A 25,755-nucleotide genomic window follows, 5' to 3' on the forward strand; every position below is an offset into this window, starting at 1 on the left:
CTTGTAGCATGCTCAAAATTTTCCGTTGGGACTCAGTCCAATGTTAAGTCTTTCAGCACTGATGCCCATAAATCTTCTTCCGCTGGGGCGTCAGTTTGGTCGAGCGGTTCATAGTCTTCATGTCGAGGGGTTCTTGTTTGATGTCCCGTTTTTTTAGGTCATGTTCATTTGGCTCCCTCTGCTGGTTGATCTCCGTCGTGGCAGTCATTCCCCAGTCTATAATTGGTCCTAGGGCCCACAGGGGTAGCTCTGGATCTGGCCTGATTCCTAGGGGAGGGGTCTGATTTCTTTTACTTTTCGTTACACTTGTTTGTGTACATGGATTTTATAATGTCGTATGTTTTTCCCTAACATAACTTCCAATAATTTGTATAGCAGACCCTTATGCCAAATTGAGTTGAAAGCTTTTTAGAAATCAACAAAGCAAGAGAAGACTTTGCCTTTGTTTTAGTTTGTTTGTTTGTCAATTAGGGTGTGCAGGGTGAATACGTGGTCTGTCATACGGTAATTTGGTAAAAAGCCAATTTGACATTTGCTCAGTACATTGTTTTCACTGAGGAAATGTACGAGTCTGCTGTTAATGATAATGCAGAGGATTTTCCCAAGGTTGCTGTTGACGCATATCCCACTGTAGTTTTTGGTGTCAAATATGTCTCCACTTTTGTCTATTGGGATGATCAGTCCTTGGTTCCAAATATTGGGGAAGATGCCAGAGCTGAGGATGATGTTTATGTATAGCCAATTGGAATTTGTTGTCTCTATATTTGATCATTTTTTTTGAGGATACCATCAACACCACAGGCCATTTTGGGTTGGAGGGTTTGTATTTTTTCCTGTAGTTCATTCAATGTAATTGGAGATGTAATTGGAGTAATTCTCCAATGTAATTGGAGAATCCAGTGGGTTCTGGTAGTTTTTAATAGTTGATTCTAAGATTTGTATTTGATCATGTATATGTTTTTGCTATTTGTTCTTTGTTATAGGGCCAAAAAGATTGGAGAAGTGGTTTACCCATCCATTTCCGTTTTGGACAGATTACTCGTTTTGTTGTTGTTTGTTTAGTGTTTCCAATTTTCCCAAAAGTGGTTGGAGTCGATGGATTCTTCAATTACATTGAGCTGATTTCTGACGTGCTGTTCCTTCTTCTTCCGTAGTGTATTTCTGTATTGTTTTAGTGATCCGCCATAGTGAAGGAGTAGACTCAGGTTTTCCGGGTCTCTATGTTTTTGGTTGGACAGGTTTCTCAATTTCTTTCTTAGATTTTTGCATTCTCCATCAAACCATTTGTCATTGTTGTTCATTTTGTCTGCTAAGGTTGTCTGCTTAAAATGTTTAGATTTGAAAGGGAAGCTGAGTGGTCAAATATACTGTTTAGGTTTTCTACTGCCAAGTTTACACCTTCACTATTACAGTGGAACATTTTGTCTAGGAAATTGTCTAAAAGGGATTGAATGTGTTGTTGCCTAATTGTTTTTTGGTAGATTTCCACACTACTTTCCTTCCATCTATAGCATTTCTTAATATTATTCAGCTCCTTTGGCTTTGATGCCTCATGATTGAGCAAAGCTTTGTTCAAGTAGACTGTGGTTTTGCTATGGTCTGATAGGGGTGTCAGTGTACTGACTGTGAACGCTCTAAGAGACTCTGGGTTGAGGTCAGTGATAAATTAGTCTACAGTACTACTGCATGAGATGAGCTATAGGTGTACCTAGCATAGGAGTCCCCTCAAAGCCTACCATAGACTATGTACATACCCAGCGTCTGACAAAGCTGCAGGAGTTGTGACCCGTTTTTGTTGGTTGTCATAGTTGTGTCTAGGGGGGCAGATGGGGGAGGGAATGCTGTCACCTCCAGGTAGGTGTTTGTCCCCCTGTGTGCTGAGGGTGTCAGGTTCTTGTCCAGTTCTGGCATTTAGGTCACCACAGACTAATACATGTCCCTGGGCCTGGAAATAGTTGATCTCCCCCTCTAGGATGAAGAAGCTGTCATTGTTAAAGTATGGGGATTCTACTGGGGGGCTATAGGTAGAACACATGAGGACTTTTTTCTCTGTTGAGATCATTTCCTTATTAATTTCCAGCCAGATGTGAAATGTTCCTGTTTTGACTAATTTAATAGAGTGGGTTAGGTCTGCTCTATATCAAATTAGCATACCTTTCACGGTCTTGGAAATGAGCGGACCAAGGCGCAGCGTGATTCCACATCTTTATTTTTAGTCAAACTTAAAACAAACCAAGAAACAAACAACGACCGTGCAGTTCTGAGGTGCAACATGCACTCACTCAAAAACAATATCCCACAAAGCAGGTGAGAACAGGGAACCCTTCAGTATGATCCCCAATTAGAGACAACGATAATCAGCTGCCTCTAATTGGGAAACCATACTCAATCCCAAAACATAGAAACAAAATGACTAGAACACCCCCCTAGTCACGCTCTGACCTAAACAGCATGGAGAACCAAAGGCTCTCCATGGTCACGGCCTGACAGTACCCCCTTAGCCTCTTCCCTGTTTCACACCTGGTAGTTTGGTGGATGGTACTACCAGCTCTCTGTAACCTAGAGGGCAACCAGTGGGTCCGTCTCCTCTATACCACCCACCTGGTAGTGTGGTGGATGAGACTACCAGCTCTCTGTAACCTAGAGGGCAACCAGTGGGTCCGTCTCCTCTATACCACCCACCTGGTAGCGTGGTGGATGGGACTACCAGCTCTCTGTAACCTAGAGAGCAACCAGTGGGTCCATCTCCTCTATACCACCCACCTGGTAGTGTGGTGGATGAGACTACCAGCTCTCTGTAACCTAGAGGGCAACCAGTGGGTCCGTCTCCTCTATACCACCCACCTGGTAGTGTGGTGGATGGTACTACCAGCTCTCTGTAACCTAGAGGACAACCAGTGGGTCCGTCTCCTCTATACCACCCACCTGGTAGTGTGGTGGATGGGACTACCAGCTCTCTGTAATCTAGAGGGCAACCAGTGGGTCCATCTCCTCTATACCACCCACCTGGTAGTGTGGTGGATGGTACTACCAGCTCTCTGTAACCTAGAGGACAACCAGTGGGTCCGTCTCCTCTATACCACCCACCTGGTAGTGTGGTGGATGGGACTACCAGCTCTCTGTAACCTAGAGGGCAACCAGTGGGTCCGTCTCCTCTATACCACCCACCTGGTAGTGTGGTGGATGGGACTACCAGCTCTCTGTAACCTAGAGGGCAACCAGTGGGTCCATCTCCTCTATACCACCCACCTGGTAGTGTGGTGGATGGGACTACCAGCTCTCTGTAACCTAGAGGGCAACCAGTGGGTCCGTCTCCTCTATACCACCCACCTGGTAGTGTGGTGGATGGTACTACCAGCTCTCTGTAACCTAGAGGACAACCAGTGGGTCCGTCTCCTCTATACCACCCACCTGGTAGTGTGGTGGATGGGACTACCAGCTCTCTGTAATCTAGAGGGCAACCAGTGGGTCCATCTCCTCTATACCACCCACCTGGTAGTGTGGTGGATGGTACTACCAGCTCTCTGTAACCTAGAGGACAACCAGTGGGCCCGTCTCCTCTATACCACCCACCTGGTAGTGTGGTGGATGGGACTACCAGCTCTCTGTAACCTAGAGGGCAACCAGTGGGTCCATCTCCTCTATACCACCCACCTGGTAGTGTGGTGGATGGGACTACCAGCTCTCTGTAACCTAGAGGGCAACCAGTGGGTCCGTCTCCTCTATACCACCCACCTGGTAGTGTGGTGGATGGTACTACTAGCTCTCTGTAACCTAGAGGACAACCAGTGGGTCCGTCTCCTCTATACCACCCACCTGGTAGTGTGGTGGATGGGACTACCAGCTCTCTGTAATCTAGAGGGCAACCAGTGGGTCCATCTCCTCTATACCACCCACCTGGTAGTGTGGTGGATGGTACTACCAGCTCTCTGTAACCTAGAGGACAACCAGTGGGTCCGTCTCCTCTATACCACCCACCTGGTAGTGTGGTGGATGGGACTACCAGCTCTCTGTAACCTAGAGGGCAACCTTTATACCATGTTTCTTGTAGGATGATAAGTAAACCAACAGAGATGGTCGTCTCACTTCGAGTTCTTAGGAACTATTCAGTATTTAGTTTTTTATGCATTATTCTCACGTTGTTATCCCAGGAAATCTTAAGTCTTATTACATACCGCCTGGAAGAACTTCTTAGAGCATCGTCAACTTACCAACATTACGACTAGGTACACGACTTTCCCGAAGTGGATCCTCTGTTTGGACCACCAGCAAGGACAATGGAACTAATTCCAGTAGTCAACCCAAAACAATGGTGCTGCGGAAGGGGCAGACGAAGCGGCGTCCTGGTCAGGCTCCGTAGATGTACACATCGCCTACTGCTCACGAGTATACTACTAGCCAATGTCCAGTCCCTTGACAACAAGGTAGATGAAATTCGAGCAAGGGTTCCCTTCCAGTGAGACATCAGAGATTGTAACATTCTCTGTTTCACGGAAATATGGCTCTCTCGGGATAAGTTGTCAGAGTCGGTACAGCCACCGGGCTTCTCCATGCATCGCGCCGACAGAGATAAACATCTCTCTGGGAAGAGGAAGGGCAGGGGTATATGCTTCGTGATTAACGACTCATGGTGTAATCATAACAACATTCAGGAACTCAAGTCCTTCTGCTCACCCGACCTAGAATTCCTTACAATCAAATGCCGGCCATTTTACCTACCAAGAGAATTCTTGTCAGTTGTTGTCGCAGCTGTTTACATTCCCCCTCAAACAGACACCATGACGGCCATCAAGGAACTTCACTGGACTATATCCAAACTGGAAACCATATATCCTGAGGCCACGTTTATTGTAGCTGTAGATTTTAACAAGGCTAATTTGAGAACAAGGCTACCTAAATTCTACCAGCATATTGATTGCGCTACGCTCATGGACAATACCCTCGACCACTGCTACTGTAACTTCCGCAATGCATACAAAGCCCTCCCCTGCCCTTCTTTCGGCAAATCCGACCACGACATCATCTTGCTACTACCGTCTTATAGGCAGAAACTCAAAACAGGATGTACCAGTGACGAGAACCATTCAACGCTGGTCTGACCAATCAGAAGCCACGCTTTAAGATTGTTTTGATCATATGAACTGGGATATGTTGTGGTCAGCCTCAGAGAACAACATCGACCTATGCGCTGACTCGGTGAGTGAGTTTATTAAGAAGTGCATTGGAGATGTTGTACCCACTGTGACTATGAAAACCTACCCCAAACAGAAACTGTGGATGGATAACGGCATTCGCGCAAAACTGAAAGCGCGAAACACCGCATTTACCCAAGGAAAGAGGTCTGGGAATATGACTGAATATAAACAGTGTAGCTATTCCCTCTGCAAGGCAATCAAAAAAGCGAAATGCTAGTACAGGGACAAGGTGGAGTCGCAATTCAACGGCTCAGCAACGAGATGCATGTGGCAGGGTCTACAGGAAATCACGGACTACAAAAAGAAAACCAGCCGCATCACTGACACCGACGTCACGCTTCCAGACAAACTAAACACCTTCTTTCCCCGCTTTGAGAATAATACAATGCCACCGTCATGGCCCGCTAACAAGGACTGCTCCCCCTCCCCCCTTCTCCGGGGCTGACGTGAGTAAAACATTTAAACATGTTAACCCTCGCAAGGCTGCTGGCCCAGACGGCATCCCTAGCCGCGTCCTCGGAGTATGCTGTCATCATTCTGTCATCATGAAGTGCTTTGAGAGACTAGTCAAGGATCATATCACCTCGACCTTACCTGCCATCCTAGACCCACTTCAGTTTGCATACCGCCCCAACAGGTCCACAGATGACGCAATCGCCATCGCACGGCACACTACCCTAACCCATCTGGACAAGAGGAATACCTATGTAAGAATGCTGTTCATTGACTACAGCTCATCATTCAACACCATAGTACCCTCCAAACTCGTCATCAAGCTGGAGGCCCTGGGTCTCAACCCCACACTGTGCAACTGGGTCCTGGACTTTCTGACGGGCCGCCCCCAGGTGGTGAAGGTAGGAAACAACATCTCCACTTCACTGATCCTCAACACTGGGGTTCCACAAGGGTGTGTGCTCAGCCCCCTCCTGTACTCCCTGTTCACCTATGACTGTGTGGCCATGCACGCCTCCAACTCAATCATCAAGTTTGCAGACGACACAACAGTAGTAGGCCTGATTATCAACAACGACGAGACAGCCTACAGAGAGGAGGTGAGGGCTCTGGGAGTATGGTGTCAGGAAAACAACTGCACCGCCCTCTGCCCGCAGAGCTACCTGCCAGAGGGTAGTCTGCACAACGCGATGTCACGGGAAGGCCAAAAAGATCATCAAGGACAACAACCACCCGAGCCACTGCCTGTTCACCCCGCTACCATCCAGAAGGTGAGGTCAGTACTGGTGCATCAAAACTGGGACCGAGAGACTGAAAAACAGCTTCTATCTCAAGGCCTCAAGGCCATCAGCCATCACTAACTCAGAGAGGCTGCTGCCTACATACAGACTACATAGAGACCTAATCTCTGGTCACTTTAATAAATGGATCACTAGTCACTTTATACAATGCCACTCTAAATAATGCCACTTTAATAATGTTTACCTATCTTACATTACTCATATCACATGTATATACTGTATTTTATACCATCTATTGCACCTTGCCTATGCTGCTCGGCCATCACTCATCCATATACTTACATGTACATATTCTCATTCACCCCTTTAGATTTGTGTGTATTAGGAAGTTGTGGGGAATTGTTAGATTACTTGTTAGATTTTACTGCATTGTCGGAACTAGAAGCACAAGCATTTCACTACACTCGCATTAACGCCTGCTAACCATGTGTATGTGACAAATAAAATGTGACTTGCTTTCCAATTTCTTTGATGATGTCTGGATTCCTGCTCTTTTAGGCTAAAGGCAGATGGGGCTTGGGCCGATGTAATAGTGGGGGTTGGGCCTGTTGCTCTGCTCACAGCCTGGGCATATGTCCTGCTGTCATATTGAGGTCTTTCTCTCTCTCCCTCTCTCTCATTCTCTCTCTCTCTCATTCTCTCTCTCTCATGCACTCTCTCTCATTCTCTCTCTCTCTCTCATTCTCTCTCTCTCATTCTCTCTCTCTCATTCTCTGTCTCTCTCTCTCTCTCTCTCTCTATCTCTCTCTCATTCTCTCTCTCTCTCCTTCTATCTCTCATTCTCTCTCTCTTTCACCCAGGTGTTCGTATATCATGGACGCTCATGGCGAGCCACGTAATTTCAGACCCAGAGACAGGGAGGAGATGGTGAAACAGGTGACAAACCACACACACACACACACACGCACACACACACACTTGATATGAATGTTACCAAATGTATTGTGATGAAACAGGTGATAGAGCCGATGGCGTGTGAAGGGTTAAGGACGATCTGTATCGCATTCCGAGACCTTCCATCCAATCCCGAGCCAGACTGGGACAACGAGGAGGACATCGTTACTCAGCTGACCTGTCTCACTGTGGTGGGCATAGAGGACCCTGTACGACCTGAGGTAGGGTGTGTGTTATGGTACTGTAAGGTGCAGAGGGTTGTGAGTTGGCACCCCCAGTCTAACCCTAACCCTCCTGGTGGAATTATCACTCTCTCTTATGTCTGGATTTATGCTTGTTTGTGAGTAACCCTGCCTCTCTCCTTATCCCTCTCTCTCTTCTCTCTTACCTTCTCTCCCTCTCTCTCCTCTCTCTCCCTCTCTCTCTCCTCTCTCACCTTCTCTCCCTCTCTCTTCTCTCTCGCCCTCTCTCTCTCTCTCTTTCTCTCTCAGGTGCCTGATGCAATTCGTAAGTGTCAGAAAGCGGGCATCTGCGTAAGGATGGTCACAGGTTTGTAATATGTAGTCACGCTATGATTTACGAACACAGCCAGCGCTTATTAGAGACAGGCTACTTTTTATTTGAGCCAGGTGCCTATTTCCTTAAACATCATAACATGTTGAAAAGACTACCGCACGGTTTACTGTGACCAGTATGACCAGTATAACAGTATATATATATATTATACAATATAACAGTATAACTTTTAAACCGTCCCCCCGCCCCGACATGTGCGCGAACCAGGGACCTTCTGCACACATCAACAACGGTCGCCGACGAAGCATCGTTACCCATCGCGCCACAAAGGCTAAACATCATAACAAATCCCACTGCAGATCAGACTTGAAACATTAGGATGCCTATCATACACCTCTGATTTCCTGCTTCAGCAACATGGAGAGAGCTACCGTTTTCTTTTTGTTGGCGCCATGGCAACGATGACAAAAATGAAACACAAATATTTTAATGCGCATGATGCGTGGTAATATCAGAGCTGTATCCATGGTAACCTCGTAAACAATACATTTAGACCGGGTGTTTATTTGAAACAGGCCGATGCCTGGCTATTAAAACAGTCCTGGCTATTAAAACAGTCCTGGCTATTAAAACAGGCCTGGCTATTAAAACAGTCCTGGCTATTAAAACAGTCCTGGCTATTAAAACAGGCCTGGCTATTAAAACAGTCCTGGCTATTAAAACAGTCCTGGCTATTAAAACAGGCCTGGCTATTAAAACAGGCCTGGCTATTAAAATAGTCCTGGCTATTAAAACAGGCCTGGCTATTTAAAGGACAGGCTATTAAAATAGTCCTGGCTATTAAAACAGGCCTGGCTATTAAAACAGGCCTGGTTATTTAAAGGCCTGGCTATTAAAACAGGCCTGGCTATTAAAACAGGCCTGGCTATTAAAACAGGCCTGGCTATTAAAACAGGCCTGGCTATTAAAACAGGCCTGGCTATTAAAACAGGCTATTAAAACAGGCCTGGCTATTAAAACAGGCTATTAAAACAGGCCTGGCTATTAAAACAGGCTATTAAAACAGGCCTGGCTATTAAAACAGGCCTGGCTATTAAAACAGTCCTGGCTGTTAAAATAGTCCTGGCTATTAAAACAGGCCTGGCTATTTAAAGGACAGGCTATTAAAATAGTCCTGGCTATTAAAACAGGCCTGGCTATTAAAACAGGTCTGGCTATTAAAACAGGCCTGGCTATTTAAAGGACAGGATATTAAAACAGTCCTGGCTATTAAAACAGGCCTGGCTATTAAAACAGTCCTGGCTATTAAAACAGGCCTGGTTATTAAAACAGTCCTGGCTATTAAAACAGGCCTGGCTATTAAAACAGGCCTGGTTATTAAAACAAGCCTGGCTATTAAAACAGTCCTGGCTATTAAAACAGTCCTGGCTATTAAAACAGACCTGGCTATTAAAACAGTCCTGGCTATTAAAACAGACCTGGCTATTAAAACAGGCCTGGCTATTAAAACAGGCCTGGCTATTAAAACAGGCCTGGCTATTAAAACAGGCTATTAAAACAGGCCTGGCTATTAAAACAGGCTATTAAAACAGGCCTGGCTATTAAAACAGGCCTGGCTATTAAAACAGTCCTGGCTATTAGAATAGTCCTGGCTATTAAAACAGGCCTGGCTATTTAAAGGACAGGCTATTAAAATAGTCCTGGCTATTAAAACAGGCCTGGCTATTAAAACAGGTCTGGCTATTAAAACAGGCCTGGCTATTTAAAGGACAGGCTATTAAAACAGTCCTGGCTATTAAAACAGGCCTGGCTATTAAAACAGTCCTGGCTATTAAAACAGGCCTGGTTATTAAAACAGTCCTGGCTATTAAAACAGGCCTGGCTATTAAAACAGGCCTGGTTATTAAAACAGTCCTGGCTATTTAAAGGGCAGGCTATTAAAACAGGCCTGGCTATTAAAACAGTCCTGGCTATTAAAACAGGTCTGGCTATTAAAACAGTCCTGGCTATTTAAAGGGCAGGCTATTAAAACAGGCCTGGCTATTAAAACAGGCCTGGCTATTAAAACAGTCCTGGCTATTTAAAGGGCAGGCTATTAAAACAGGTCTGGCTATTAAAACAGGCCTGGCTATTTAAAGGACAGGCTATTAAAACAGTCCTGGCTATTAAAATAGTCCTGGCTATTAAAACAGGCCTGGCTATTAAAACAGGTCTGGCTATTAAAACAGGCCTGGCTATTTAAAGGACAGGCTATTAAAACAGGTCTGGCTATTAAAACAGGTCTGGCTATTAAAACAGGCCTGACTATTAAAACAGTCCTGGCTATTAAAACAGGTCTGGCTATTAAAACAGGCCTGGCTATTAAAACAGGTCTGGCTATTAAAATAGTCCTGGCTATTTAAAGGACAGGCTATTAAAACAGTCCTGGCTATTAAAATAGTCCTGGCTATTAAAACAGGCCTGGCTATTTAAAGGACAGGCTATTAAAATAGTCCTGGCTATTAAAACAGGCCTGGCTATTAAAACAGGTCTGGCTATTAAAACATGCCTGGCTATTTAAAGGACAGGCTATTAAAACAGTCCTGGCTATTAAAAAAGTCCTGGCTATTAAAACAGGCCTGGCTATTAAAACAGGTCTGACTATTAAAACAGGCCTGGCTATTAAAACAGTCCTGGCTATTAAAACAGGCCTGGCTATTAAAACAGGCCTGGCTATTTAAAGGACAGGCTATTAAAACAGGCCTGGCTATTAAAACAGGCCTGGCTATTAAAACAGGTCTGGCTATTAAAACAGTCCTGGCTATTAAAACAGGCCTGGCTATTAAAACAGGCCTGGCTATTAAAACAGTCCTGGCTATTAAAACAGGTCTGACTATTAAAACAGGCCAGGCTATTAAAACAGGCCTGGCTATTAAAACAGTCCTGGCTATTAAAACAGGCCTGACTATTAAAACAGGCCTGGCTATTAAAACAGTCCTGGCTATTAAAACAGGCCTGGCTATTAAAACAGGCCTGGCTATTAAAACAGGCCTGGTTATTAAAACAGGCCTGGCTATTAAAACAGTCCTGGCTATTAAAACAGGCCTGGCTATTAAAACAGGCCTGACTATTAAAACAGGCCTGGCTATTAAAACAGTCCTGGCTATTAAAACAGGCCTGGTTATTAAAACAGTCCTGGCTATTAAAACAGGCCTGGCTATTAAAACAGGCCTGACTATTAAAACAGACCTGGCTATTAAAACAGGCCTGACTATTAAAACAGGCCTGGTTATTAAAACAGGCCTGGCTATTAAAACAGTCCTGGCTATTAAAACAGGCCTGGCTATTAAAACAGTCCTGGCTATTTAAAGGACAGGCTATTAAAACAGTCCTGGCTATTAAAACAGTCCTGGCTATTAAAACAGGCCTGGCTATTAAAACAGGCCTGGCTATTAAAACAGTCCTGGCTATTAAAACAGTCCTGGCTATTAAAACAGTCCTGGCTATTAAAACAGGCCTGGCTATTAAAACAGTCCTGGCTATTAAAACAGTCCTAGCTATTTAAAGGACAGGCTATTAAAACAGTCCTGGCTATTAAAACAGTCCTGGCTATTAAAACAGGCCTGGCTATTAAAACAAGCCTGGTTATTAAAACAGGCCTGGCTATTAAAACAGGCCTGGCTATTAAAACAGGTCTGGCTATTAAAACAGGCCTGGTTATTTAAAGGCCTGGTTATTAAAACAGGCCTGGCTATTAAAACAGGCCTGGCTATTAAAACAGGCCTGGCTATTAAAACAGGCTATTAAAACAGGCCTGGCTATTAAAACAGGCCTGGCTATTAAAACAGGCTATTAAAACAGGCCTGGCTATTAAAACAGGCCTGGCTATTAAAACAGGTCTGGCTATTAAAACAGGCCTGGCTATTAAAACAGGTCTGGCTATTAAAACAGGCCTGGCTATTTAAAGGACAGGCTATTAAAACAGTCCTGGCTATTAAAATAGTCCTGGCTATTAAAACAGGCCTGGCTATTAAAACAGGCCTGGCTATTAAAACAGGCCTGGCTATTAAAATAGTCCTGGCTATTAAAACAGGCCTGGCTATTAAAACAGGTCTGGCTATTAAAACAGGCCTGGCTATTTAAAGGACAGGCTATTAAAACAGTCCTGGCTATTAAAACAGTCCTGGCAATTAAAACAGTCCTGGCTACATGTTATGACCACCAGGAGACAACATCAACACAGCCAGGGCCATAGCAGCTAAATGTTACGACCATGTTATAACCACCAGGAGACAACATCAACACAGCCAAGGCCATAGCAGCTAAATGTTACGACCATGTTATAACCACCAGGAGACAACATCAACACAGCCAGGGCCATAGCAGCTAAATGTTACGACCATGTTATAACCACCAGGAGACAACATCAACACAGCCAGGGCCATAGCAGCTAAATGTTACGACCATGTTATAACCACCAGGAGACAACATCAACACAGCCAGGGCCATAGCAGCTAAATGTTACGACCATGTTATAACCACCAGGAGACAACATCAACACAGCCAAGGCCATAGCAGCTAAATGTTACGACCATGTTATAACCACCAGGAGACAACATCGACACAGCCAGGGCCATAGCAGCTAAATGTTACGACCATGTTATAACCACCAGGAGACAACATCGACACAGCCAGGGCCATAGCAGCTAAATGTTACGACCATGTTATAACCACCAGGAGACAACATCGACACAGCCAGGGCCATAGCAGCTAAATGTTACGACCATGTTATAACCACCAGGAGACAACATCAACACAGCCAGGGCCATAGCAGCTAAATGTTACGACCATGTTATAACCACCAGGAGACAACATCGACACAGCCAAGGCCATAGCAGCTAAATGTTACGACCATGTTATAACCACCAGGAGACAACATCGACACAGCCAGGGCCATAGCAGCTAAATGTTACGACCATGTTATAACCACCAGGAGACAACATCGACACAGCCAGGGCCATAGCAGCTAAATGTTACGACCATGTTATAACCACCAGGAGACAACATCGACACAGCCAGGGCCATAGCAGCTAAATGTTACGACCATGTTATAACCACCAGGAGACAACATCGACACAGCCAGGGCCATAGCAGCTAAATGTTACGACCATGTTATAACCACCAGGAGACAACATCGACACAGCCAGGGCCATAGCAGCTAAATGTTACGACCATGTTATAACCACCAGGAGACAACATCGACACAGCCAGGGCCATAGCAGCTAAATGTTACGACCATGTTATAACCACCAGGAGACAACATCAACACAGCCAGGGCAATAGCAGCTAAATGTTACGACCATGTTATAACCACCAGGAGACAACATCAACACAGCCAAGGCCATAGCAGCTAAATGTTACGACCATGTTATAACCACCAGGAGACAACATCAACACAGCCAGGGCCATAGCGGCTAAATGTTACGACCATGTTATAACCACCAGGAGACAACATCAACACAGCCAGGGCCATAGCGGCTAAATGTTACGACCATGTTATAACCACCAGGAGACAACATCGACACAGCCAGGGCCATAGCGGCTAAATGTTACGACCATGTTATAACCACCAGGAGACAACATCGACACAGCCAGGGCCATAGCGGCTAAATGTTACGACCATGTTATAACCACCAGGAGACAACATCGACACAGCCAGGGCCATAGCGGCTAAATGTTACGACCATGTTATAACCACCAGGAGACAACATCGACACAGCCAGGGCCATAGCGGCTAAATGTTACGACCATGTTATAACCACCAGGAGACAACATCGACACAGCCAGGGCCATAGCGGCTAAATGTTACGACCATGTTATAACCACCAGGAGACAACATCGACACAGCCAGGGCCATAGCGGCTAAATGTTACGACCATGTTATAACCACCAGGAGACAACATCGACACAGCCAGGGCCATAGCGGCTAAATGTTACGACCATGTTATAACCACCAGGAGACAACATCGACACAGCCAGGGCCATAGCGGCTAAATGTTACGACCATGTTATAACCACCAGGAGACAACATCGACACAGCCAGGGCCATAGCGGCTAAATGTTACGACCATGTTATAACCACCAGGAGACAACATCGACACAGCCAGGGCCATAGCGGCTAAATGTTACGACCATGTTATAACCACCAGGAGACAACATCGACACAGCCAGGGCCATAGCGGCTAAATGTTACGACCATGTTATAACCACCAGGAGACAACATCAACACAGCCAGGGCCATAGCGGCTAAATGTTACGACCATGTTATAACCACCAGGAGACAACATCAACACAGCCAGGGCCATAGCAGCTAAATGTTACGACCATGTTATAACCACCAGGAGACAACATCAACACAGCCAGGGCCATAGCGGCTAAATGTTACGACCATGTTATAACCACCAGGAGACAACATCGACACAGCAGGGCCATAGCGGCTAAATGTTACGACCATGTTATAACCACCAGGAGACAACATCGACACAGCCAGGGCCATAGCGGCTAAATGTTACGACCATGTTATAACCACCAGGAGACAACATCGACACAGCCAGGGCCATAGCAGCTAAATGTTACGACCATGTTATAACCACCAGGAGACAACATCGACACAGCCAGGGCCATAGCAGCTAAATGTTACGACCATGTTATAACCACCAGGAGACAACATCGACACAGCCAGGGCCATAGCAGCTAAATGTTACGACCATGTTATAACCACCAGGAGACAACATCAACACAGCCAGGGCCATAGCAGCTAAATGTTACGACCATGTTATAACCACCAGGAGACAACATCAACACAGCCAGGGCCATAGCAGCTAAATGTTACGACCATGTTATAACCACCAGGAGACAACATCAACACAGCCAGGGCCATAGCAGCTAAATGTTACGACCATGTTATAACCACCAGGAGACAACATCAACACAGCCAAGGCCATAGCAGCTAAATGTTACGACCATGTTATAACCACCAGGAGACAACATCAACACAGCCAGGGCCATAGCAGCTAAATGTTACGACCATGTTATAACCACCAGGAGACAACATCGACACAGCCAAGGCCATAGCAGCTAAATGTTACGACCATGTTATAACCACCAGGAGACAACATCGACACAGCCAGGGCCATAGCAGCTAAATGTTACGACCATGTTATAACCACCAGGAGACAACATCGACACAGCCAGGGCCATAGCAGCTAAATGTTACGACCATGTTATAACCACCAGGAGACAACATCGACACAGCCAGGGCCATAGCAGCTAAATGTTACGACCATGTTATAACCACCAGGAGACAACATCGACACAGCCAGGGCCATAGCAGCTAAATGTTACGACCATGTTATAACCACCAGGAGACAACATCAACACAGCCAGGGCCATAGCAGCTAAATGTTACGACCATGTTATAACCACCAGGAGACAACATCGACACAGCCAGGGCCATAGCGGCTAAATGTTACGACCATGTTATAACCACCAGGAGACAACATCGACACAGCCAGGGCCATAGCGGCTAAATGTTACGACCATGTTATAACCACCAGGAGACAACATCGACACAGCCAGGGCCATAGCGGCTAAATGTTACGACCATGTTATAACCACCAGGAGACAACATCGACACAGCCAGGGCCATAGCGGCTAAATGTTACGACCATGTTATAACCACCAGGAGACAACATCGACACAGCCAGGGCCATAGCGGCTAAATGTTACGACCATGTTATAACCACCAGGAGACAACATCGACACAGCCAGGGCCATAGCGGCTAAATGTTACGACCATGTTATAACCACCAGGAGACAACATCGACACAGCCAGGGCCATAGCGGCTAAATGTTACGACCATGTTATAACCACCAGGAGACAACATCGACACAGCCAGGGCCATAGCGGCTAAATGTTACGACCATGTTATAACCACCAGGAGACAACATCGACACAGCCAGGGCCATAGCGGCTAAATGTTACGACCATGTTATAACCACCAGGAGACAACATCGACACAGCCAGGGCCATAGCGGCTAAATGTTACGACCATGTTATAACCACCAGGAGACAACATCGACACAGCCAGGGCCATAGCAGCTAAATGTTACGACCATGTTATAACCACCAGGAGACAACATCGACACAGCCAGGGCCATAGCAGCTAAATGTTACGACCATGTTATAACCACCAGGAGACAACATCGACACAGCCAGGGCCATAGCGGCTAAATGTTACGACCATGTTATAACCACCAGGAGACAACATCGACACAGCCAGGGCCATAGCGGCTAAATGTTACGACCATGTTATAACCACCAGGAGACAACATCAACACAGCCAGGGCCATAGCGGCTAAATGTTACGACCATGTTATAACCACCAGGAGACAACATCAACACAGCCAGGGCCATAGCGGCTAAATGTTACGACCATGTTATAACCACCAGGAGACAACATCAACACAGCCAGGGCCATAGCGGCTAAATGTTACGACCATGTTATAACCACCAGGAGACAACATCAACACAGCCAGGGCCATAGCGGCTAAATGTTACGACCATGTTATAACCACCAGGAGACAACATCAACACAGCCAGGGCCATAGCGGCTAAATGTTACGACCATGTTATAACCACCAGGAGACAACATCAACACAGCCAGGGCCATAGCGGCTAAATGTTACGACCATGTTATAACCACCAGGAGACAACATCAACACAGCCAGGGCCATAGCGGCTAAATGTTACGACCATGTTATAACCACCAGGAGACAACATCAACACAGCCAGGGCCATAGCAGCTAAATGTTACGACCATGTTATAACCACCAGGAGACAACATCAACACAGCCAGGGCCATAGCAGCTAAATGTTACGACCATGTTATAACCACCAGGAGACAACATCGACACAGCCAGGGCCATAGCAGCTAAATGTTACGACCATGTTATAACCACCAGGAGACAACATCGACACAGCCAGGGCCATAGCAGCTAAATGTTACGACCATGTTATAACCACCAGGAGACAACATCGACACAGCCAGGGCCATAGCAGCTAAATGTTACGACCATGTTATAACCACCAGGAGACAACATCGACACAGCCAGGGCCATAGCAGCTAAATGTTACGACCATGTTATAACCACCAGGAGACAACATCGACACAGCCAGGGCCATAGCAGCTAAATGTTACGACCATGTTATAACCACCAGGAGACAACATCGACACAGCCAGGGCCATAGCAGCTAAATGTTACGACCATGTTATAACCACCAGGAGACAACATCGACACAGCCAGGGCCATAGCAGCTAAATGTTACGACCATGTTATAACCACCAGGAGACAACATCGACACAGCCAGGGCCATAGCAGCTAAATGTTACGACCATGTTATAACCACCAGGAGACAACATCGACACAGCCAGGGCCATAGCAGCTAAATGTTACGACCATGTTATAACCACCAGGAGACAACATCGACACAGCCAGGGCCATAGCAGCTAAATGTTACGACCATGTTATAACCACCAGGAGACAACATCGACACAGCCAGGGCCATAGCGGCTAAATGTTACGACCATGTTATAACCACCAGGAGACAACATCGACACAGCCAGGGCCATAGCGGCTAAATGTTACGACCATGTTATAACCACCAGGAGACAACATCGACACAGCCAGGGCCATAGCGGCTAAATGTTACGACCATGTTATAACCACCAGGAGACAACATCGACACAGCCAGGGCCATAGCGGCTAAATGTTACGACCATGTTATAACCACCAGGAGACAACATCGACACAGCCAGGGCCATAGCGGCTAAATGTTACGACCATGTTATAACCACCAGGAGACAACATCGACACAGCCAGGGCCATAGCGGCTAAATGTTACGACCATGTTATAACCACCAGGAGACAACATCGACACAGCCAGGGCCATAGCGGCTAAATGTTACGACCATGTTATAACCACCAGGAGACAACATCGACACAGCCAGGGCCATAGCGGCTAAATGTTACGACCATGTTATAACCACCAGGAGACAACATCGACACAGCCAGGGCCATAGCGGCTAAATGTTACGACCATGTTATAACCACCAGGAGACAACATCGACACAGCCAGGGCCATAGCGGCTAAATGTTACGACCATGTTATAACCACCAGGAGACAACATCGACACAGCCAGGGCCATAGCGGCTAAATGTTACGACCATGTTATAACCACCAGGAGACAACATCGACACAGCCAGGGCCATAGCGGCTAAATGTTACGACCATGTTATAACCACCAGGAGACAACATCGACACAGCCAGGGCCATAGCAGCTAAATGTTACGACCATGTTATAACCACCAGGAGACAACATCGACACAGCCAGGGCCATAGCGGCTAAATGTTACGACCATGTTATAACCACCAGGAGACAACATCAACACAGCCAGGGCCATAGCGGCTAAATGTTACGACCATGTTATAACCACCAGGAGACAACATCAACACAGCCAGGGCCATAGCGGCTAAATGTTACGACCATGTTATAACCACCAGGAGACAACATCAACACAGCCAGGGCCATAGCGGCTAAATGTTACGACCATGTTATAACCACCAGGAGACAACATCAACACAGCCAGGGCCATAGCGGCTAAATGTTACGACCATGTTATAACCACCAGGAGACAACATCAACACAGCCAGGGCCATAGCGGCTAAATGTTACGACCATGTTATAACCACCAGGAGACAACATCAACACAGCCAGGGCCATAGCGGCTAAATGTTACGACCATGTTATAACCACCAGGAGACAACATCAACACAGCCAGGGCCATAGCGGCTAAATGTTACGACCATGTTATAACCACCAGGAGACAACATCAACACAGCCAGGGCCATAGCAGCTAAATGTTACGACCATGTTATAACCACCAGGAGACAACATCAACACAGCCAGGGCCATAGCAGCTAAATGTTACGACCATGTTATAACCACCAGGAGACAACATCAACACAGCCAGGGCCATAGCGGCTAAATGTGGCATCATCCATCCTGGAGAAGACTTCCTGTGTATCGACGGCAAGGAGTTCAACCGGAGAATTAGGAACGAGAAAGGAGAGGTGTGTATGTGGTTAGGGGCAGGTGTGTGTGTGTGTGCATGTGTCTGTGTGCTAACTCCTCCCCCTGTGTGTGTGATTGACAGGTAGAGCAGGAGCGGATCGACAAGGTCTGGCCTAAACTACGAGTCCTCGCTCGCTCCTCCCCCACCGACAAACACACGCTGGTCAAAGGTGAGTCACACACACACACACACACACACACACACACACACACACACACACACACACACACACACACACACACACACACACACACACACACACACACACACACACGCCAGTGCCGGTCAAGACGAGGAAGGACCATTTGTTTTCATGAGCATGGCATTATTTATATTATGGCATATTGTATGACTGTCATTCATATTCCATTCACCCAGATCAATGTAACATCCATAGGTTTGGCCCTTACGTGATGATCAAATTTGCCCTTTACCCATAATGAGGTTGTTAAAACCAACCCTACAAATGACAATAAGGAGGATGCATAGGTTGAGAGACAAAATGGAGGAATCATGGTGTTAGACAGTATGTCTGTTTCCATTAATGTCCTTGTAGATAATATCACTATCTGGGACCAATAGTCTGCTAGGGGGTGTTTCCATGTAACTATCTGGGACCAATCGTCTGCTAGGGGGTGTTTCCATGTAACTATCTGGGACCAATCGTCTGCTAGGGGGTGTTTCCATGTAACTATCTGGTACCAATAGTCTGCTAGGGGGTGTTTCCATGTAACTATCTGGTACCAATAGTCTGCTAGGGGGTGTTTCCATGTAACTATCTGGTACCAATAGTCTGCTAGGGGGTGTTTCCATGTAACTATCTGGTACCAATAGTCTGCTAGGGGGTGTTTCCATGTAACTATCTGGTACCAATAGTCTGCTAGGGGGTGTTTCCATGTAACTATCTGGGACCAATAGTCTGCTAGGGGGTGTTTCCATGTAACTATCTGGTACCAATAGTCCGCTAGGGGGTGTTTCCATGTAACTATCTGGTACCAATAGTCTGCTAGGGGGTGTTTCCATGTAACTATCTGGTACCAATAGTCTGCTAGGGAGTGTTTCCATGTAACTATCTGGTACCAATAGTCTGCTAGGGAGTGTTTCCATGTAACTATCTGGGACCAATAGTCTAATAGGGGGTGTTTCCATGTAACTATCTGGTACCAATAGTCTAATAGGGGGTGTTTCCATGTAACTATCTGGGACCAATAGTCTAATAGGGGGTGTTTCCATGTAACTATCTGGTGTTGATAAATACAGCTGGACATAATTTCCTCACACCAATTTGTTTAATAAATGCAGTGGTTGAAGTATTTTCCCATTTAGGCAAATTAATAAATTGGTTACAGCCTGTATGCCCTCACACCTATCTGTTTCATGTCTCAGGCAGCCTGAGAAAGCCAGCATGGCTAGAATGCAATAATGAACTAATATTTGCCATATTCGAATAATTCTCGTGCCAACACATCGCCGCGGGGTCCGTGCCATGGTGAAACTTGCACTCCTGTAGATCTGATATAATTGGGTGGGGAAACTTGCACTCCTGTAGATCTGATATAATTGGATGGGGAAACTTGCACTCCTGTAGATCTAATCTAATTGGATGGGGAAACTTGCACTCCTGTAGATCTGATATAATTGGATGGGGAAACTTGAACTCCTGTAGATCTGATATAATTGGATGGGGAAACGTACACTCCTGTAGATCTAATCTAATTGGATTGGGAAACTTGCACTCCTGTAGATCTGATATAATTGGATGGGGAAACTTGCACTCCTGTAGATCTGATATAATTGGATGGGGAAACTGGCACTCCTGTAGATCTGATATAATTGGATGGGGAAACTTGCACTCCTGTAGATCTGATATAATTGGATGGGGAAACTTACACTCCTGTAGATCTGATATAATTGGATGGGGAAACTTGCACTCCTGTAGATCTGATATAATTGGATGGGGAAACTTACACTCCTGTAGATCTGATATAATTGGATGGGGAAACTTACACTCCTGTAGATCTGATATAATTGGATGGGGAAACTTGCACTCCTGTAGATCTGATATAATTGGATGGGGAAACTTGCCCTCCTGTAGATCTGATATAATTGGATGGGGAAACTTGCCAACCAACAATAAAAACAAGGCGAAGCCATTCAGACATTGTTGGAAGTCAGATCAATATTTTTTAAACTATAAAAAATAATGATTTTGAAAGCAGTAGGTATTTCGAATTAAATCTGGAGTGGAACATATGTGATGACAGTATTCGACATTCTTAATTTATTCTAAAAACATCACATAAAAACATCAAATCACAAAATACAAATCCCCTGTCCAACAGATCATTATGGTGTCCATCTTTATAACACGTATCCTACTGTTTACCAACAGATCATTATGTTGTCCATCTTTATAACGTATCCTACTGTTTACCAACAGATCATTATGTTGTCCATCTTTATAACGTATCCTACTGTTTACCAACAGATCATTATGTTGTCCATCTTTATAACGTATCCTACTGTTTACCAACAGATCATTATGTTGTCCATCTTTATAACGTACCCTACTGTTTACCAACAGATCATTATGTTGTCCATCTTTATAACGTATCCTACTGTTTACCAACAGATCATTATGTTGTCCATCTTTATAACGTACCCTACTGTTTACCAACAGATCATTATGTTGTCCATCTTTAGAACAAGTATCCTACTGTTTACCAACAGATCATTATGTTGTCCATCTTTATAACGTACCCTACTGTTTACCAACAGATCATTATGTTGTCCATCTTTAGAACAAGTATCCTACTGTTTACCAACAGATCATTATGTTGTCCATCTTTATAACGTACCCTACTGTTTACCAACAGATCATTATGTTGTCCATCTTTATAACGTATCCTACTGTTTACCAACAGATCACTATGTTGTCCATCTTTAGAACACGTATCCTACTGTTTACCAACAGATCATTATGTTGTCCATCTTTATAACACGTATCGTACTGTTTACCAACAGATCATTATGTTGTCCATCTTTATAACACGTATCGTACTGTTTACCAACAGATCATTATGTTGTCCATCTTTATAACGTATCCTACTGTTTACCAACAGATCATTATGTTGTCCATCTTTAGAACAAGTATCCTACTGTTTACCAACAGATCATTATGTTGTCCATCTTTATAACGTATCCTAGTGTATACCAACAGATCATTATGTTGTCCATCTTTAGAACACGTATCCTACTGTATACCAACAGATCATTATGTTGTCCATCTTTATAACGTATCCTACTGTTTACCAACAGATCATTATGTTGTCCATCTTTATAACGTACCCTACTGTTTACCAACAGATCATTATGTTGTCCATCTTTAGAACGTATCCTACTGTTTACCAACAGATCATTATGTTGTCCATCTTTAGAACGTATCCTACTGTTTACCAACAGATCATTATGTTGTCCATCTTTAGAACGTATCCTACTGTTTACCAACAGATCATGATGTTGTCCATCTTTATAACGTGTCCTACTGTTTACCAACAGATCATTATGTTGTCCATCTTTATAACGTATCCTACTGTTTACCAACAGATCATTATGTTGTCCATCTTTATAACGTATCCTACTGTTTACCAACAGATCATTATGTTGTACATCTTTATAATGTATCCTACTGTATACCAACAGATCATTATGTTGTCCATCTTTATAACGTATCCTACTGTTTACCAACAGATCATTATGTTGTCCATCTTTATAACACGTATCCTACTGTTTACCAACAGATCATTATGTTGTCCATCTTTATAATGTATCCTACTGTATACCAACAGATCATTATGTTGTCCATCTTTATAACGTATCCTACTGTTTACCAACAGATCATTATGTTGTCCATCTTTATAACGTATCCTACTGTTTACCAACAGATCATTATGTTGTCCATCTTTATAACGTATCCTACTGTTTACCAACAGATCATTATGTTGTCCATCTTTATAACACGTATCCTACTGTTTACCAACAGATCATTATGGTGGCCATCTTTATAACACGTATCCTACTGTATACCAACAGATCATTATGTTGTCCATCTTTATAACGTATCCTACTGTATACCAACAGATCATTATGTTGTCCATCTTTATAACGTATCCTACTGTTTACCAACAGATCATTATGTTGTCCATCTTTAGAACGTATCCTACTGTTTACCAACAGATCATTATGTTGTCCATCTTTATAACGTATCCTACTGTTTACCAACAGATCATTATGTTCTCCATCTTTAGAACACGTATCCTACTGTTTACCAACAGATCATTATGTTGTCCATCTTTATAACGTATCCTACTGTTTACCAACAGATCATTATGTTGTCCATCTTTATAACGTATCCTACTGTTTACCAACAGATCATTATGTTGTCCATCTTTATAACGTATCCTACTGTTTACCAACAGATCATTATGTTGTCCATCTTTATAACGTATCCTACTGTTTACCAACAGATCATTATGTTGTCCATCTTTATAACGTATCCTACTGTTTACCAACAGATCATTATGTTGTCCATCTTTAGAACACGTATCCTACTGTATACCAACAGATCATTATGTTGTCCATCTTTATAATGTATCCTACTGTATACCAACAGATCATTATGTTGTCCATCTTTATAACGTATCGTACTGTTTACCAACAGATCATTATGTTGTCCATCTTTATAATGTATCCTACTGTATACCAACAGATCATTATGTTGTCCATCTTTATAACGTATCCTACTGTTTACCAACAGATCATTATGTTCTCCATCTTTAGAACACGTATCCTACTGTTTACCAACAGATCATTATGTTCTCCATCTTTATAACGTATCCTACTGTTTACCAACAGATCATTATGTTGTCCATCTTTATAACGTATCCTACTGTTTACCAACAGATCATTATGTTGTCCATCTTTAGAACAAGTATCCTACTGTTTACCAACAGATCATTATGTTGTCCATCTTTATAACGTATCCTACTGTATACCAACAGATCATTATGTTGTCCATCTTTATAACGTATCCTACTGTTTACCAACAGATCATTATGTTGTCCATCTTTATAACGTATCCTACTGTTTACCAACAGATCATTATGTTGTCCATCTTTATAACACGTATCCTACTGTTTACCAACAGATCATTATGTTGTCCATCTTTATAACGTATCCTACTGTTTACCAACAGATCATTATGTTGTCATTCTTTATAACGTATCCTACTGTTTACCAACAGATCATTATGTTGTCCATCTTTATAACACGTATCCTACTGTATATCAACAGATCATTATGTTGTCCATCTTTATAACGTATCCTACTGTTTACCAACAGATCATTATGTTGTCCATCTTTATAACGTATCCTACTGTTTACCAACAGATCATTATGTTGTCCATCTTTATAACGTATCCTACTGTTTACCAACAGATCATTATGTTGTCCATCTTTAGAACGTATCCTACTGTATACCAACAGGTCATTATGTTGTCCATCTTTAGAACGTATCCTACTGTTTACCAACAGATCATTATGTTGTCCATCTTTATAACGTATCCTACTGTTTACCAACAGATCATTATGTTGTCCATCTTTATAACGTATCCTACTGTTTACCAACAGATCATTATGTTGTCCATCTTTAGAACGTATCCTACTGTTTACCAACAGATCATTATGTTGTCCATCTTTAGAACGTATCGTACTGTTTACCAACAGATCATTATGTTGTCCATCTTTATAACACGTATCCTACTGTTTACCAACAGATCATTATGTTGTCCATCTTTATAACACGTATCCTACTGTTTACCAACAGATCATTATGTTGTCCATCTTTATAACACGTATCGTACTGTTTACCAACAGATCATTATGTTGTCCATCTTTATAACGTATCCTACTGTTTACCAACAGATCATTATGTTGTCCATCTTTATAACACGTATCCTACTGTTTACCAACAGATCATTATGTTGTCCATCTTTATAACACGTATCCTACTGTATACCAACAGATCATTATGTTGTCCATCTTTATAACACGTATCCTACTGTTTACCAACAGATCATTATGTTGTCCATCTTTATAACGTATCCTACTGTTTACCAACAGATCATTATGTTGTCCATCTTTATAACGCATCCTACTATTTACCAATAGATCATTATGTTGTCCATCTTTATAACGTATCCTACTGTTTACCAACAGATCATTATGTTGTCCATCTTTATAACGTATCCTACTGTTTACCAACAGATCATTATGTTGTCCATCTTTATAACGTACCCTACTGTTTACCAACAGATCATTATGTTGTCCATCTTTAGAACAAGTATCCTACTGTTTACCAACAGATCATTATGTTGTCCATCTTTATAACGTGTCCTACTGTTTACCAACAGATCATTATGTTGTCCATCTTTAGAACGTATCCTACTGTTTACCAACAGATCATTATGTTGTCCATCTTTATAACGTATCCTACTGTATACCAACAGATCATTATGTTGTCCATCTTTATAACGTATCCTACTGTTTACCAACAGATCGTTATGTTGTCCATCTTTATAACGTATCCTACTGTTTACCAGCAGATCATTATGTTGTCCATCTTTATAACACGTATCCTACTGTTTACCAACAGATCATTATGT

General features: G+C 43.8%; 1 protein-coding gene across 1 annotated transcript in view; it reads left to right on the forward strand.

The window, feature by feature from the left end:
• The window catches only part of LOC129861374 (plasma membrane calcium-transporting ATPase 2-like), a 168,137-nt gene that overhangs the window by 99,047 nt on the left and 43,335 nt on the right, over window positions 1–25,755 (forward strand). Inside the window, exons 15-19 of the mRNA XM_055932757.1 lie at window positions 7,249–7,324; window positions 7,405–7,563; window positions 7,834–7,891; window positions 18,910–19,031; window positions 19,115–19,202. Coding sequence (XP_055788732.1) covers window positions 7,249–7,324; window positions 7,405–7,563; window positions 7,834–7,891; window positions 18,910–19,031; window positions 19,115–19,202 — 503 coding nt within the window. The remainder of the gene's footprint in view (window positions 1–7,248; window positions 7,325–7,404; window positions 7,564–7,833; window positions 7,892–18,909; window positions 19,032–19,114; window positions 19,203–25,755) is intronic.

The sequence above is a fragment of the Salvelinus fontinalis genome, chromosome 8 (assembly GCF_029448725.1).
Source record: "Salvelinus fontinalis isolate EN_2023a chromosome 8, ASM2944872v1, whole genome shotgun sequence".
Classification (NCBI taxonomy): Eukaryota; Metazoa; Chordata; class Actinopteri; order Salmoniformes; family Salmonidae; genus Salvelinus; species Salvelinus fontinalis.